This window comes from Bacillus rossius, chromosome 1 (assembly GCF_032445375.1).
Source record: "Bacillus rossius redtenbacheri isolate Brsri chromosome 1, Brsri_v3, whole genome shotgun sequence".
NCBI lineage: Eukaryota > Metazoa > Arthropoda > Insecta > Phasmatodea > Bacillidae > Bacillus > Bacillus rossius.
In genome coordinates, this window is record NC_086330.1 from 260,053,702 (window position 1) to 260,072,969 (window position 19,268).

A 19,268-nucleotide genomic window follows, 5' to 3' on the forward strand; every position below is an offset into this window, starting at 1 on the left:
ATACTGTTTAACTCAAAATTACTCACCTATTATCGTTGGCACACTGGACAATTTATAGAATTACAGTAAACTCCCGGTATATCGCGCCTCGATTGATCGCGGAATCGGGTATATCGCGGGTCAAACCATGTCCCCCAGTCAGAAATGAATAATAATGGAATAAATGGTTGACAGCAGATTAGGATAATTTAGCGTTGTAACTAACAAACTAAGCATCGGGCAGAAAAAAGCCTAGGCGTAGAAAATGTCCGCAGTGAAATTCTAAACAAGATATCTCCGTACATTATTCCTCTATCTTGTAGGGTTTTCAAATTATGGTCCAATCCAGCCCAGTGATATTTTCTGAAACACTAGTTCTTAACGTCGCTTTATCTCACAAATGAAGCATCGGAACGGGGACCTGATAAAGCCCACCGTCCAGCGACATTATCCAGCGTGACTCGGCTGGGGATTGATGTTGGATAGGCTTGGTTGTCGGCAAGCGCTGGGTAGGGAGAGACGAGCCGAGAATATGGAGAGAGGTAGAGATTAGAGCGGGCAGAAACTTGAAGAGGGGGAGTGGGGGAGAGAATGTGTTCACGCAGCACACAGGCAGAGCATGAGTCACTTGACTGGGCAGCGTTCCTGCGTACAAGGCAAAATCAGGTAGTCCGGTGTTTAAAATTCCACTAAAGAATCTTAATTGGTACTTTACCGGACATCTGTATATAAATGTTTTGTTACAATTTAAACCTACAGACGTAATATTATTGGGTAAGTCATTGTATTATACACGTTCATCTTTTTACTTTGGTATAATGTTTTAACATTAAATAGTAAAGTAAATCAGCTAGCGTATTTTTAATCTTTGCCCAGGAATTCCCAGTGGTCCAATACTTACGTGAACCATACTGTACCACTTTTGCCGTGAGGTAGTAAACAAGTCCAGGAAATGTTTATGTGTAACGGTCTCCCGACCTTTAACCAGAGGCTGGGGAATATAACACTTGCCGATCCGAGCCACACACACTCAGCAACTCGACACAGTGTTTGGTGAAATAAGTAAAGACATAGTTTAACACGGTTTTTAATACGGCGTCACTGATTGCGCTAAAATTAAATTGGCGCAATTTTTGTTTCCCACACGTGACCATTTATAATTTACTGTAAGCATGGATAATAAAGTTTAACCACTTGACACGATAGACGATTCTTTATTTTTTATTGTACGAATGCTAGAATCGTTTTTTCCTGTATCTGCGGCCTACTTCTGCAAAAGACAAGCTATCTGTAAGTAAATATAGAATTTTTATTTTGTCAATCAAACTCGGTACTTTGCGATTCATATTCGGTTTGAAGTATCACTACGGCCTTTCTTTTTAGAAGACTTCGACCACAGAATCGTGTGTAACCGCACACACTGCACTTACTTGTTACGGACACTGACGAAGCAGATACTGTGGCTGACACCACGAGACTGGCAGCAGCTTGTGTGCCGCACGTGTGTTTGGCGGCGTTTGGCGCGCTCGTAGGCCGTGCGACAAACTGTGCGCGGCACACGGAAAAATAAAAACAATTCAACATTTAATATTTATCTTTAAAATTTATTATTTTTATTTTTTCACCCGCATTTAGTGAAAACTGCGGATGCAAAGTCCGCACAACGGCGGGCCGTCTATACTGTGCGTGCTTGCCGACCTATTAGAACACAGGCGGTGTTTTATGCCTTTTGACCTTGGTCGCATCGAAACATCGTGGTTATGCAACAACGCGGGTAAAAGTTATGTCCCCCGACAACCGCGTTAAATAGGGAGTGTACTGTATATCAGTAAATTGAATTATTTAAAAGAAATTTTTTTATAAAGCTCATTATAAGCAATTATCCAAACAAAAAAAACTAACATTTATTGTTTTGAAAAATACTGCATTAGAGTTGTTTTTTGTAACACATTTTTGTTCTGACTCATCACAAAAATGTCCAGTTCCCATAAACTCTTCCTCACACTATCTGGAACATTTGGTGTTCCATGAACAAATAACCTCAGCTTGTCCAGGTGGTGAAGGTCTTCAGAGTAAGTTAGCATGGCAGTGGAATCACCTTCATCGCTGTCGCCATCACCAGTCTCATCCTCAGCTAAATCCTTGTGTTGGGCACACAAATCTTTGATGGTTTGTGGCTCACATGGTAGAACCGCATCATCAACTGAGACATAATCTTCGAAAGTGCATGAAAAATTTAGGTGCTCTTGAAGAGTTTTCCAATTTGCACTGCATGTACAAGCACATGCAATTGGCTCACTGTCCTCAAATGCCTCTTCAGGGAAAATATCGTTAACTTGTTGAGCACCAAAGCCTGCTTTTCTGAAGCAATTGCTAATGATGGTTGAGTCAAGCATTTCCCATGAAGTAGCAAGAAAATGCATGGTGTCTAGGATGTTGATTTTATAACCACTAGTTTTGGTACTTTTCATTCTTGTTATAAGTCGTAACTCAAGGCACTTAGGAAAATGCTGTTTCAGATTTTTTATAATTCCCTGGTCCATGTGTTGTAGCCTGGATGTTGAATTTGGTGGGAAAAATTCAATCTGGCTATTTCTAAGGTTGGATATTTCCTTGGGATGAGCAGGGCAGTGATCCATGAAAAGCAAAATCTTCAGATTTTTGCACCCCATCTTTGTATCCAGTGCTCTCACATAAGTCTTCAAAAATGCTGCCTGTTATCCACGCAGACTTCTTGTTTGCATACTTGCACGGTAATGTCTTTATGTTGTTAAAACACCGAGGTTTTTTCGGTTTCCCAATTACAAGAAATGGTACATTTTCAGTGCCATCCATGTTGGCACCCATTAACACTGTCACTCGTTCCTTACTTTGTATGCCTCCATGGCGTGTTTCACCTTTTAAAACAAAGGTTTTGTCCGGAAGCATGTTGAATAACAGACCACGTACATCGACGTTGACATGTTTTGGTTCTAAGTCCCTTATAATTGCAGGCAACTTTGTTTATCCAACTCTGGACAGTATCATCACACACACTCTCAGATTCTCCCCTTACAGTTCTATAGACAATTCCTATTCTGTTCTTAAATCTGTCGAGCCAGCCATTCGAAGCATGAAAATCAATGCCTAGGTTATGTGCTATTTGTGCAGCTTTCTCTCTTAAAATGGGGCGGTTCGTTTGGAATTCCAAGTGCCCTCGGTTCTTTAAACCATGCCAAGAGTAAAATTTCTACTTCTTGGTATTTACCATTTTTCATTTTTTTTACACTTTGATGAAAAATTAGTAGCCAAAAGTTGGTCTCGCTTCATCATGATTCTGTTCAAAGTAGACGGCGGCATCCCACGTTTTTTTGCCATACTCACTCTTGGTATCAAAGGATTCGCATCAACTTCTGATATTATTTACTGTTTTTCTCCAAAGGACAATGCCTTGCGTTTAATGGTTCCTCTACTAATTGTAGATGCCATTATGCACTGTTTGTCACAACACTAAATATATATTATGCTTGATAACCTTAAAATCACATCTAAAAAGATCGCAAAACTAAAAAAAGAGTAATGCCTGGTAGTAAATATGGCTTGCTGCGTATTCATCACGTGTTATAACTCGAATAGGAAAAAAGACGTGTAAATGGAATATCCTCTCAACGAATGTAAGCAGATGATTGGTCGAAAATAAAACTTGTAACAGCGTGCGGCGTTTGGCACAGGTTTCGACGGTCATGCGCGTTTCTCATTCGTCAGATGTTCTGCCTTGAATGGGGGAAATGGTGTGCAGATGGAACAGCATCTCAATGCAAGCAGATGATCTGCGTGCGGCATCTGCAAAGGTTTCGATGGTCTTGTGCAAGTTCAAATTATTTCGTTATCGTTCGGAAATAAGTTAATTTTTGAAAATTAAAAATAAATAGAGTTTAAAAGTTTAAAGATAAAAAATTTTAATTTATTTTCTACAAATGCTGAACATTATATGCGGGAACCATCTATTAATGCAATCATTATCAATGGGAAAAATTAAGGGATGTATGGAAGTTATCAAAGGAATAATTTTGTGAACTTAATAAGCGGGAAAACTTACCTATTATGCGGGAACGTCTTATACGAGTTTTACTGTATTTGAAACTTTAAACTTAGACAGAAGGTTATTCATTATTACTTCTGCTACTGCTGCCCGTGTCACAGCATATTATCTTTGTAAAATTATTTTAATGATTGATTCCTAAGTATCTATGTTTTTTTTACGGGATGAAAAATACACATTATTTTATTAAATATGTCGTAATGTAGCCTTAATTATTTTTGTGATATTTTTGAAGTTTGTATACACATACAAAGCATTTCTTTTTATCTATATCTTTATGTATCTTTCTGTAAATAAATAAATATAAATATATATATATACATATATATATATATACATATATATACACATATATACATACATATACATATATATATATATATATATACATACATACACACACACACACACATATATATATATATATATATATATATATATATATATATATATATACACACACTTACATACATGCATATATTTATATATAATTATATACATATATATATATTTTCTATTCCACACTCCATATCACTCCATCCATCTCTATTGCTCACTATATATCCATATTTCTCTATGACCTCTAACCTTATTAAAAACCTTGCTCAATAACTTTAAGTTTGAATGTCAATGGCCCGCGCCGGGGCTAGCTCTGGCAACGGCCACATGGGGCACTACTCTGACCTTATAACTACCCCTAACATAAACCCTTTAACTATAAAAGGATATATATAAAAAAAGATGGCCATGATTTATATAATTAAATACGCTGTGGGTATGCAGCACAGGCTCTATTGTGCCTCTTGTCGGGCGGCCGCACACACGCACACACACTTGTTGGCGGGCGGTTTGAAACAGGGAGATAGTGGAAGGAGAAGGGCCGGGTCAGACGTGAGGGACATCGGGCATAGCCCCGGTCGACGTCAACTGTAATGGTGACACTGTCACTGTTCCCTGGTGGGGCAACAAACAGTGACAGTCCCCACGTCTTACTAGGAGCAGTCTTAGTGAGCCGCGGATGCCCAAACATTATACAATAAATCAGCAAAAAATATTATCCACATAAGTCTGCTAAAATCTAGACCGCTTCCCATATTACTAGAACGTGAGCAAATCAAAAATAGCTTTAAGAAGGACCTAGCCATAGCGATTATGATAGCCGAAAAGACATAATTACAAATTACAATATATTTGATTGTTGCTCTTACTTTTTAGTTTCAACCCACCAAAGAATATACTGCCAAGGATTATCAAAATTCTCAAAATAGATACATAAATATTAACAATATATAAAATTACAAAAAATCTAAAATATTAAACACCTATTTAACATTTAAAAAAATTATATATCTACAATCATAATGTACGAAGTTGTTTTCCTTATTAGTCTTTAAAATGGATCCAGTTTAGTCACGTTGGGGCAGCCAAAAAAATTTTAACACTCGCGAAATGTTTTTGCACGGACTTAGCAAAAGTATTTACAGGACCGTTATCGTGGACTAATGTATCTTGAAAAACCCCGTCGCAAAAGTCAATATCAGCTGGTTACTTACTTGTGAGATCGTTGTTCAGTTTGGCGCTGGTCCGTGAAGGCATATAATTTCGGCCTGCAATTTTACTACGGCTGGTTGTAAGCGCCCACTTGCCTGGCCTGTACAGAGACGTGTCTGGGAGCAGGTTAGCCGATTAAGCAGAAGTTGTTGACACAATTTGCGGAACCCAGCCCGCTGAGAAATTCAATATAAAATTTACGTAGCACTCGCAATTACCACGCGGTGCGTTCACCAAAACAATCAGGTATGTCTTTTAAGGTTTCACTGCTACACTCTCTTGTAAGCACCATGCACGTAATTAGACACTCCGTTAAAACGTACGAGACGTCCGGGCTTATACTCGTCACCTCGTGAAAATTTGCATGATGTATTTTCCGCGTGATGTGGCTTCGCGTCCGCCTGATTGATGACTGCCGTCTCACACGTCACCAGCAGCCTTAGCCGCGCCACCGTCGCTTGCACCAAAGAAAATAGTTCTAGTCTTTTACATTTGCAAAAGTCTTTAGGCATGCCCAAAAGTGTACATATATGTGGCCTATAAAAATTAACTATAAAATAATACTAAAAATTAGTACAGTTAAAATATAATTTAAACTTAATAAAAAGTAAACATTGAAGTCTCTGAGTCCTTAGAACGTTTTAGTTTGTGCGGCAATCATGTTGCCACTCTGAAAGCCTCAAAAATACCCTACCGGCATTAAATTAATCTTGGCAAATGAATAAAATAAATTATTATAAAACTTAGGTTAATAAATATTTAACAAATTTTGCTGGATAATTCACAGAGATTAAAGCCACAACCACAACCTGAACAGTTGCGAAGTTTTATCGTAACTAAAATGAAAAATTGGTTACTTTTAATTTATTGTAAAATATATAAATTCCTGCAATATGGTGTTTCTTCACAAGCAATTGGCAAACTTTGGAGAACTTTAGGACTGTTTGAGTGTGGCTCTCATCCCTGTGGACTATCTATAGTCTTCCCAATTTTTCTTAGCAGGCATAGACAAAAAATACCCACTGACTTAAGTTTATAATTTGTTTCCAATGACTTCTGTTCGTATTTTCTATTACAAAACTGAATTTATCCCATTTTCACACCCGTAGGTGTGAGTTTTCATAATTATATCTAAGCCTATGTGTTAATCCAGTATATGGGGTAGCTGTATTATCCAAGCTGTTCCATATTGAGCAACAAACACACAAACACGGAAACATCCAAACTTTTACATTTATATATTATATTTGGGGGTTAGGTTTAAATGTAATGGAAATAAACTCTACCAAAGTTAAAATCAATTTATAAATAACAAATATCATAAATACACAATAAACAATATAAAAATAATTATAGTGTGTTCATGAAAATAATAAAAAAATATAAATGAAAACATAACAAAACCAAAAGGTAACTGTAGGTAATGCCAACTCGGTTACTATCAACTTGTAAGAGTATTTATTTATGATTGTTTTTATGGTTTTGAATTCACCGTTTGTGCTTTTAGGTTTTTATTTTTAGCTTTTTTCCCCTCCAAACTTCAAAACTTTCAAATTAGGAAAAACTTTTTTTTAATTTCATAATGAATTCACAAAATTCAACAGTTGTAGGTAAGAGGAAACATACAAATGGAACAAATGCTTTCAGTTTTTTGCGACAGTTGAAATATTAATTGATCTTCAGAGTTTTTAAAAACTTTAAATAAAAACTTACTGAATGATGAAAACATTTTTAAACAATCATTAAGAAAAACTTAACATTATGGAAACAAATTTATTTAGAATAAACATTCAATGTTACAAAAGAATAAGTAAAATTCATCTGTGAAAGTGACAAACATTTTCAAAAAAAACAGAAGCTTGAATCTAAATTCTTAACAAAATTAGTATCTAACAGCCTAATAATGCAAAAACCTTGACACATGTTTACCTTGATCACTTTCAAGATTTTTTCCATGTAAGATACAAGTACAGTGTTTTAGTCTGTCAATCCACACTCACATGCTATATGTTCACATCCCATATGGTTTCTTACCTTTCTAGGTTATATTTTCTCATCAATGACCGACAATAAAATGTGTGTGTGTATATGTATATATATATATTTATTTATTTATTGCTTTATAAATATGTAGCATGCTTTTATACAGAAATGAGAATACATTTATCATCACAGAATTTTTTTTAAAAGGTTAAAAATATCAGTCAGGCATATTTAAAGGTGCATCATTTGCTTGTCTTGAAACTGTTAGTTATTGATGAATAGATTACAAAAAAAGAATAATATTATTTTTTGGCCAATTTCTCTTTTTTTTGTGTCAGAGGTTATCAGAGATAGAAAGGTATCATACAACTCAGGAATATCGGGGAACAAAGTGGCCATGGCATATTGTGAAGCACCATCGTAGCATTTACCTTGAGTGACTTTGGAAGTCCACGGGATAACAAAATCAGGATGCTGAGCCACTTTGCTTGTTGGTGTTGCGGGCAGTTCCTTGGCGAGATCCACGAGACAGTCAAGACGGGCCTTTGGGTCGGCGACTGCTTCATCTACACCAACGGTGTGAACCGCGTCAACTACTATGTCGGCGGGGAGATCGTGACGGTGTCTCACCTCGACCGCACCATGTACCTGCTGGGCTATGCGCCGCGTGACAACCGCCTCTACCTTTGCGACAAGGAGCTCAACGTGGTGTCGTACGCACTCTTGCTGTCCGTGCTGGAATACCAGACGGCGGTGATGCGTGCAGACTTCGGCACGGCAGACAAGGTGCTGCCGACCATCCCACGCTCCCAGCGCACCCGTGTCGCACACTTCCTCGAGAAGCAGGTGAGTGGCGTGCATGCTAGTGTTGGATCAATAATGATTCTTAAATCCATAGGTTCCATTGAATCCAATGGAATCGGAGGATTCATAATTAAATGATTTTAAAATCGAAGCTTGTCAATTCTTCCCTCGTAGCAAAACATCAAAATTTCAAGTATCATAGGATATTAATGTGGTTTCAGAGATGATATCATCTTCGGTAACTTATATTTGGACTGAATCATCGAAAGCTTTTTTTTATTGCCCTATGAAAACAAATAATTAGATAATTAATACTTATAACGTTACGGTTATGTTGGGACAAAATCATAAAAAAAAAACACCAATTTTAGCTTTAATGCAAACCAAATAGTATATTTGATGTTACTGAATTAATTTTTTTTAAAACAATAATTTTAGCACAATACCAGTATTTGCGTAGAGTAATGTTGGAAGCCCGATGTCAGGGTGGCCAGGCTGGGAGTGTAGTGCCTTACCAGGGAGTTTCACAGTGCGGTGCGGGTGATGACGGGAAGTGACGGTGTGCGGACAGGGCTTCAAGCAGCAGGCGCTGGCGGTGTCCACGGACCCCGAGCACCGCTTCGAGCTGGCGCTGCAGCTGGGCGAGCTGGGCGTGGCGCTGCAGCTGGCGACGGAGGCTGCGTCGCAGCAGAAGTGGCGCCAGCTGGCGGAGCTGGCCACGGCCAAGGGCCAGCTGGACCTGGCGCAGGAGTGCCTGAGCAGCGCTCGCGACCACGGCGGCCTGCTGCTGCTCGCCACATCCTCCGGTGATTACATCCCGGCCATAGCCGATCACAGCCTTCAACGTTCATTTGCTCATTGAGTTTATCATAACCAGCCATTTGTTAACATCAGTTGTTCTTCAGCTTTAAATTTCCTAAAGTGTATGATGCTTTATAATATAGAATAACCTCACATATATATAACAATTTCTAGCAGTACATTAAAAAAAATCCAATTTTTTTTTCCTGTGATAAGCTTAAACATGAAATTAGGTTTACTTTTCTATCCTTTTTTTTTTTGTGAATTTTCAAATTTGAATAAAATTTATTTGAACATAAGTTAAACTATAATTATTTTTGGTATTTAATTTTCAATTTATGAAGTGGATAATAATTTGTATTTTGGTTTGATTATGTTACAAGTAGGCCTGTGTGAATATCAGTTTTTTGGTTCCAGTCAAATACGAATTTGAATATGAATACCAAATCATTTGTGAATACGTATATAGAATTTGAATAGTAAGAATAAGAATTAGAATACCACTAAAATATTTTCAAGTTATGCAGCAACTTCTGAAAAATTAGACAAATAAAAGGTTATTAAGTTAAAGTCAGCTACACTAATTGTATGGAAAATGTTTGTTAAAATATTAAAATTACTAAATTTTTTTAATTTAATTATGCAGCTAAAAGTTGCAAATAGGGGTGTTTTTTTTTATTTTTTTTTTAATTTTCTTTCTGACATGTTTTACAATCATTCTACAAGAGGGTTTTTGATAATTCAAGTAGTTTACCATTTATTTACCATTGTAAGAAGTGATGATGTTAAGTTATTTATTGCAAATCTGTGATATTGTGAAAATTGTCAGTTAATTTAGGTTAGCTTCATTAAAAAATTTTAAATACACCTATCCCTCACTTAGCACGTCTCCAGGTTGAGCGGATTCATTTAGCGCAATGTGAATTTTACTGCCCCAGTCTTAAATAGCACGTCTGTAAATTTCAGTTAGCACGAAATCTCGGCAGGCAAAATAAAAAAGTCGAGCACGACTCACAAAGTCTGTTTCAACTTCTGTAAACAACAGATGTGCCGTGGGATACAGTTAGCCAAACAAGTGGGGAAGAGAAGCGCACGCAGGTCTGTCTACGCTATCGGCTGTTGTACAAACATCAGCTATGGCTAGTTAAATTGCGGCTATGGAGTGTAAAGGACCAAGTGTTTTTACGTCCGCACGTATGCCGCCGTGCCGTACCATTGTCGCCTGGCCACAGACCGGGCCGTGAACTCAGTCTAGCCAGTGGCAGGGAATTCACTCAAACAAATGCAACGTCTGCCCATTCAGCTGTCGGTAACTGTACGTGCTTGATCACTCATAAGTAGATACAGGTGTTTTCGGAGAAAAAATTTGCACAATTTCGTTACTTTTTACGAGATGATTAAGGTATCTTTTTCGCTGTTTTATCAGTAGTTTCGTCAAAAATATCGTTGATTTTAAAACTGCAATATGAGGTTTATAAATAAAGTTCTACATGAATGTGTTTAATATGTCATTTAAGAGTAGAACTGCACAGTTATATACATAACTTTACCAAATATTTGCACAGAACAAGCAACAATTAAACAACTATGCAAAGCATTTAGGTATTCTACTGGCAGACGGCAAGTTCCCAGCGCCTTAAAAAAAAATAAAAAATAGTGGTGGATAATTAATATGTGTTGTAAAATTTTTACTGTAACATAATTAAATGTAACTCTCTCTTATACAAACCACAAAAATAAATACTTTTCTAGACCTATGTATGCCTTTTAAACTCTGTAACCTGTAAGGCCTACCACAATTCCGAGAAGGATAATTCACAAGATATTATTGCACAATTTATACAAACATTTTTGTCTGCATTGTTCAGGTTTTAAAAAATCCATATATTTGCTAAGCCTAAACATGTTACAAAGCACAGTACTGGAAACTGTTTGAAAAAATTAACTGTCAAAAAAAAAGCTCAAGTCCTAACCTAAAAACAAATAAGTTACGTCTATATTTACCTGTGGCTAGGTTATATCAACTTTTTCCAATAAGTGCTGTAAAAAACACGACTCGCAGCTATATGAATATTTCAAGAGTAGGTAGGCCTAACAAAATTTATTTTCGTAACGTTCTGTTTATCTGCTTAAGAATGCACAAAACTCTTAAAATATCGTACGCTTTAGCAATGTACTTGTGCATTCATTGACAAAGTTTCGGGTCATCCAGTTTTTTAATTGGGATGTTTGCTTCGATAAAAGGTCGAATTGTTGACATAATGAACTCATTCTTGTCAAATTTTGCTTTTTTTTTTTGCCGTCAACAAGGCTGATTCCAGCGAAACTTGCCTTTTTGCACCGGATTGTTGACTTTCCTTGTTTTTGTTATGCGAGGCACTGTTTTTTATGTGTTTCAAGCACGTGTCTTTCCGTTGCCACTCTATTTTAACGTTGCAGTACTTGCACATGAGAATTTTTTGCACTTTGTCAAAGACATAGAATCCTTTGCTCGCAAACTCTGCCGCCCTGTCAAATACTGTCACAACCATTTTAAAATCAACGTTTTACAAAAAGAAACGGAGCAAAAACGTTTGATTACATCCACGCCATTTTAACAAACTGTGGCGAGTGGCGACTCTGGCGAGGCGATAGCGCGACACAAATACGACTTCCTAGAGTCGTTAAAAATCGATTATAATTGACTACTGTATCGAGTCTTCAAAATACGGATGTTTAGCTATTTGTTTTCTTAATTTTTTTCGTGATTTTTCTAAGTAATTGATAATTTTCCGTTTTTAAGTTTATGTATATTAATTGCGTTAATATTTCGCGATTTCGTGCATCGCGAAAAACACCTGTCTCAACTCATAAGTCATAAAGCATCGTGTTCAAGTATTTGAGACAAAACTAGAAGTATTACGGCATGCAGATTGTCATGAAGGCCACGCTTATGTTGGTCGCACTGTAGTTTTAATGAAGTCAACTGTGCGCACTATCGTACGAAATAAGGACTCTTACCAATATTTTATGTAAGTCTAATGCTGTTGGATGTACTAGTGGGAATATAATTGACATTAGATACCGGAACAGAAATGAACTGATGATTCATGTGGAAAAGGTTGTTAAATAAATGTTGCAATGAAAAAAGTAATCATTGGCCTGACATGATTGGTGTGAACCAGGTGGTGATATGAAAATAAGCACTTTAATTTTTGAAAAATTAAAATGTAATTATCCGGACAGTAATTTCTGTTTCACTGTCAGTAAAGTATGGTTTGGAAAGGTACGTTAGGTGAGTTGAAGGTCACGCCCGGGCAGGCAAGTCAGTCAGCCGACTCACAATAAAGTACATAACCACGTATCTCCCATTACGGGGTGTTGTATTTGTCATACAAAGTGCGATGGGAGGCGTATAAAGATAAATGTAAATGGTGTAACATATTTATAGTTGAGTGTTATTCAACACATTTATATTACATAAATTATATTTTCCTATACAATTTTGGAACATTTTAAATAAATTAGCCTTGCTATGTATGGAAACTAATGCTTCAGAATATGCGATTTTGAATAATACGAGCATTTTTAGGAACAAATTAGTCGTGCTAAGTGAGGGATAGGTGTATTGTTTGAACAATTATTTAGGCATTACATATATAAAATGTAGCTAAGTTATCCTAACCAACTATTCTCAAAATTTTACACAATTTTTGTTTTATTGTTCCTAACCTAACACAACCACTCTTCAAAATCATAAATTACTGGTGAATTACTTGAAGCATCACAATGCTCTTGTAAATAATGATTAGAAAACATATCAGAAAATTAAAAAATAAAAAGGAATTTTTATGAAAAAGTGGCTCTCCTTTAGAATTGCCGTGGCTTATTCTGGTAACTTCATTGTCTGCTACAATTAAATTAGGTTGAGTACATATGTAATCTCATAATTCTTTTATTTTCAATGAGTTTTGTACAAGGATAACAACTGGAGATACACTTTATCCCATTTATTTTGTCTATCATGAGTCAAATTTAGATCAAACTTTGTTTACTCTCCCGTTTAAAAAAATAATGCTGATAATTTTTTAAAAGTGATGTTACATACCTGCCAACCTTTCCGATTTTTCCGGAATTCTTCCGAATTATAACTGCTCTTTACGATTTTCCGAAATTGTCTGAACTCTTCCTATTTTTGTAATTAAAATAGCTTCGCGGTAAAAAAAAGTTGGTGTCTTCCAAATCGATTCAACATTCATGTCGATCGATGTATCGCGGGTTGTGCTCATGACTATCAATTGTTTTTTTTTCTCTCGTTTACACAGTTCTACAGAGAGTACGTCGCCGCTTGTTCGTTCGATGGTTAGTTAATACGGGTGATTTTGATTTATAATTTACGAGCTGCTATTACGTATTAAAATTTGAATTTCAAATACATTTAAACTGGCAAAATACGCTGTGGTCAACAAGTGCAACGTGAAACAACTGTTTACGAATTTGTTTACTTTGTTACGGGCTATTGCCGTTGCCTCGTTTAGACGTTTGTGACAGGCTGTGAAGCACAAACTGTCTGTATTATGTTTTCAAAGATGAGTAAGAAAAAACAATATTACTACCAGACATTCCATGATACGTATAGTGCAGAGTTTCCATGCATTTTAAATTCTGACAAAGGGGAAAAGTTTGGCTTTTGTAAGATATGCAGATGCGACATCAACATATCGCATGGCGGTAAAAGTGACATCAGCGTGCACATGAAAAGTGCGAAGCATTTATCCAACGTGAAATGCCAAGCAGATAATCACAAACTTTCAAGGTTCTTTGTTAAATCTGGGGGTGCAGATCTAGACATTACGCGAGCTGAGTGTTTATTTACTTTGTTTTTGATAGAGCATAACATTCCTCTAGCGGCCGCAGATCATGCAGGTGCGCTAGTCAAAAAAATGTTCCCAGACTCGGAAATTGCCAAGAAATATGGATGTGGGCGTACCAAAACTTCTGCTATTATGAAAGAGATGGCTTCGGATGCAAAATCCGGAGTAGTGCAGTACTTAAAAAGTGGGCCGTTTTCAGTCGCAACTGATGATAGCAACGATACTAGTTTTAAGTTGTATCCCATTGTAGTTACGTTTTATGATGAAGCACAGTATAAAATTGTAAATGTTGTTCTTTCCATTCCTGTTCTGGAAGGTGACTGCACCGGACGGAATATTGGTAATTTAGTGTTTTCCCAATTTGATTGTAATGGTATTCCCATTGAACACTGCATTGCATTTTTCTCAGACAATGCAGCTGTTATGATAGGACATAAAAATGGTGTTGCAGCAGTGTTGAAGGAAATACACCCTGGGCTTATTGAGATTGGCTGTGTTTGTCATCTAATAAACTTAGCTGAAAAAGCTGCATCTTCTCTGCCAGTAAAAGTCGATGACATTCTTGTAGACAATTTTTATTATTTGGAGAAGAGTTCCAAGAGAAAAGAAAGGTTACACAAGTTTCAAGATCTGCACAATACAGAAGCCAAGAAAATTCTTAAACATGTGTGTTCAAGATGTCATTCTCTTGGAAGAAGTTTGTTGAGGGTTTTTGAGCAATGGCAACCATTACTTAGCTTTTTTAAGGCAGAGGTATTAAATAAGAAACAATCTGTGTGTCTAACCTCTTACAAAATTCCTAAGCTTCAATAGTCATCCTGTGCAAGCTCAAGTGGAGCCCATCAAGGCCTAGATAAAGAGACAGAGAAGAAAAGGAAACCAAGTTCTGTTTCCTTTACCAGCCATAAAAAAGTTGCTTCACCTTCAGCAAAAAATGATGTTCCTATTCTGAAGAATGAAAGTCCTTTTATGAATCGAGAAGAAAAACTATTTATGTTTATTTCTTCTGATCTCAATTAAGCACTGTGTGCATTTCTCCTAAGTGTTGTGCCATCATTTGAAAAACTGAATGTCATTCTTCAATCATCACCACCTCATATTCACATTTTAAGAGAACTGTTGTTTGATTTTTTAAGAGAACTGATTTCAAACTTTGTAAAACCAAGAACTGTAAATAGTTGCTCATTACTTGAACTTGACTACCATAGTGTCCAGAATCAAACAGATGACGTGGGTTTAGTTATTGGATGTCAAGCATCTAGAATTGTACAAACACTTGATGAAAAGGAAATACTGCTTTTCTTTGCAGCTTTTAGGAACTACTTTGTTACAGCTTGTGACTACATTGTTAATAAATTCCCCATCAGAAATGCAGTGTTGAAGAATGCAGAAGTGGCAAGAATGAAAAATATTCAGGATTCCAGCTTTTCATCCGTTCACTATTTTGTGGATTTGTTTCCTTTTATTCTTCCTGTTCAAGAAGGCGAATCAAGAGATGCAGCTATGGATAAAGTGATAAAACAATTCTCAGCTCTTCAGATTGATGATATTTCGGGCATTGTTGACACGGAAGAGAGTGAAGATGTGAAGTGGGCTAAGTTAGCCAAAATTCGTGGAGTTGATGGTATTTTGAAACATGATAAAATTTGTAGAATAATGCTGTCAATACTTTCCATTCCACACAGCAATGCGGAATGTGAAAGGATTTTCAGTTTGGTGAAAAAGAACAGAACACAGTTCAGATACTCCATGTCCAGTGACACTTTAGAATCCATTTCAATATTGAAGACAAGAAAATCAAATTTGTGTTATGAACAAAATTTTAGTTCTGAGTTCTTAAAGAGAGCAAAGAAGGCAACAGTTGCTTCTTTAAAGCCACAGTGCTCCAGTGCTCCAAATTAGCTAAGCATTTATTTATTATATTATTTTTTATCTTCTTATAATCCACATTGTTTGACTATGTTATATTAATTTTCTGGCAAAATTCTTATCGGAAGCCAAGATAGATTCTGTGAGTTGTATTCTTGTGTGAAATATTGTGCTGATCTTCAAGTATCACAGTGAACAGGTAACAACACACAAATATTTTTTAATATAGCTATAGCTTATTTGATAGTGGGTGATTTGTGTAATTTAGTTGTATTTTAGCAGTACAAGTCTGCATTGTAGCCATATAGGTAATTTTTTTTGTCGAAATCGGTAATTTTATTTGTGTTAATAATCTTCCTAATTCAGATTTTCATAGGTTGGCAGGTATGGAAGTAGCCTAACACTGCAAAATAAGGGTCAGGAAAGATTATAATCAGGTCAGGTAAAACCTGGAAATGTCTAAGAAATTTCATTTGAAATTTTGTGTGGCCACCTGTATACATAATTTTGTACTCCCCTTTTTTGGATGTAAATGCTATTGTTTGCACATGTGCTAGAGATGATTCTAGTGCCTAAGACAATGCATAAACTTTAAAAAACTACAAAAAGAATACAACAAAATTTGTTTTAAGCTAAGCCTTGTGATAAGATAATCTTGTCGACAAGACCTTAAGTTAAACAATTAGAAATACCCAGCCTGTACAAACCACGATTTGGAAATATGTGCGGGTTCACTTCTTGGTATCACTCTAACTTTACAGACTTCTCAACAAAGAATACAGCATTAAGAATTAGTGATGAGCCAAATCCCAAATTTCTCTCAAATCGAAATCTCTAATTCAAATCCCTGAGAGTACCTTGAATATATGTCTTGGATCTTAATCTAGGTGTCAAGTATCAAAAATAAAATTACTTACAATAATTGAAAAACTATGGTTTTGAAAAATTCTTTGCTTTAAACGGATGTTTCACAATTAAGTTTCCAGAATCAATATAATTATTTTATAAATATACCTAATCACATGTTAAAAGTAAAATACTCTAGGGAATGGTAACAATATTGGTAGGTACCTATGAAGGAAAAAAAATTGACCTAGTAAACTTAGGGTTATCACTTATCAGTATTTAAGTTTTTAATTTCATTTATTCCCTTTATCATTTTTCTTCAAATCTTTTTCCTCAAATATTTTAATCATAATACAAATGATTACCTAGATGGTATTTGAGGATTTGACTGGCCCATCCCTAGTTAAGAGTAAAAAATGTGTTGCTGTCATGGGAGTAAAGAAGTATATTGAGTATCCTGTGGAAGCTTGGCTCATAGTAGCATGGGCAGTGTACATATTTCACAATGACTTTGCTTTAAGTCCCAGTGAACAGATGCTATGAGCACACGTTTTGGGATGATTTAACTTGTTGAGGCAAGGTTTCATAATTCTATGAAACAGACAGTTTCAGTTGGGAGCAGAACAACTTGCTAGGTATGAAGGAGATTTCTCCACTTATCTTCATTTCTTGAACTAAAATAAGTAGTCAAATCTTTTTATGGTAACACTATAATTTCAAATTCAATTAAATGTGGATGTAGTGTATTTTTATATGCTAAGCCATCAGTATATTAATGTCCCATATCCATCTCCCATTTTCAAACTTACCATTTAACATAGCTGTCAAGTAAAACATTTACGTATTGGCATGTTTAATGCAATATAGTTGGTGAACTTGTTAAACTTAACGTGTAGATGTAACTAATTCTCTTACTAAGTGCTTTTAACTAACTTTGTAAACTTAAAAGTGAAAATTGATATTTTTAAACTGCATGTTTCTGTTGATTGGATTTCTCTTGACGATGACAAATGAGTCCTTCTCTCACCGGTCATTGCTAGTAGGTAAAATCCAATACGCTGTGAAATATTCATGCACATTACAATGTCACATTTAAAAAAAATTTTAACATTATTTTTTATTCTTTTGTGCTATTTTTTAACAATGGCCTAATCTTGATAATTGTAATTGTATCTGATGTTTTTGTGCTAGTCTTTGTTTTTGTCAATTATACCATGCTAATATGACTACTACTATGACTGAACGAGTGAACAATTACTAGATCTCTGTTGTTTATGGTTTTGTCATGTCCATTTATTGTTGACTTGTGAGGCAAATGAAAATCTAAATTTTGTTCCTGCACTAAGTATTACCGTATTGGTCCGAAAATAGGGTGACCTTTTTTGCCAGTTTTGTCAACCTTGAAATCTAGAGTGGGCCTATATTGGGGCACTAGCCAAAATAGTATAATTAAACACATACATTTCAAGGAGAATCACATATGGGATAAAAATTTTATTAGTTATACAATTCATTGACCTAAAATTACACCGTACTAACGTGGAATTAGTAATTTTTCCAACTTAGAAATTTAGTAAACACACTTAACCCCAATAACGTATCATATTTTAAGTTAAGTACACAGATGTGGTCACTTGTAGCACATAGCTTTTAAAAGCTCAGTCTGGTTATTTTTGAACTGTATTTAACAGGCTGAGGTAATTTTATTTGCTTGTAAAATGTGGTATTTACAGTAAACAATTAGTAAAAACAGCAATTTTGCCGTATGCTTTATTTACTCTTCTACCACAGGAAAATCAAAATAGGTAAATGGCACCAGTGTTGGCAACTTGTAGTTGCGACACTAATAAACAAATACCGGTACATACCAACAGTAACAAGAGCAATAAAACCTATTTGCAATATTGGCTGTTTTATGGTTGATTCATACACGCAGGGGTCGAAAATGGTCACTTAACTCACTTACAGTCACTTATTTTGCATCAATCACTTTTTTGTCACTTTTTTTTTAAACAGTCACTTAATTTACTTTTTTTTCGGTATTGGTGCCCAAAATTTGCATTTCCGTTTATGAAAGTGACATTAATTAAATGCTTGAATTTGTGTTTTTGACCGTAATCAAGGTATTTGCCGTTTGCCATAACACGGATTGTGTTGAGATCGTTTTTTACATGTGTAAAAGCGTAAACAACGACTGAAGTCGAACTATCCATTAATTGATTCGCCCTACAGTATAGATCAGCTGACGTGATGGCAGATAACCTATGTTCGCGCCAGTGTGTTCTGTAGTTAGTCTGATTACGGTCTTAAGTTAGTTTTGTCCTTAGGGGCCTTTGCTAGCGATATGACTTGTGTAATGCTATACTATTATTTGAGATAAAAAAGTAACCGGAAAATAATATAGTTGTGTTTTGATGTTTTCTTTTTTCTTATTTGGTGAAGATGGGGAAGTTTCGTTTTCGTAGCGAGTGGCTAGAGAGGCGCGATGATAATAGATATAT

General features: G+C 35.8%; 1 protein-coding gene across 2 annotated transcripts in view; it reads left to right on the plus strand.

The window, feature by feature from the left end:
- Window positions 1–19,268, plus strand: part of LOC134527517 (coatomer subunit beta') — a 163,301-nt gene that overhangs the window by 82,290 nt on the left and 61,743 nt on the right. For both annotated transcript variants that reach the window (XM_063360253.1, XM_063360252.1), the window contains exons 10-11: window positions 8,102–8,440; window positions 8,970–9,204. In XM_063360253.1, coding sequence (XP_063216323.1) covers window positions 8,102–8,440; window positions 8,970–9,204 — 574 coding nt within the window. The remainder of the gene's footprint in view (window positions 1–8,101; window positions 8,441–8,969; window positions 9,205–19,268) is intronic.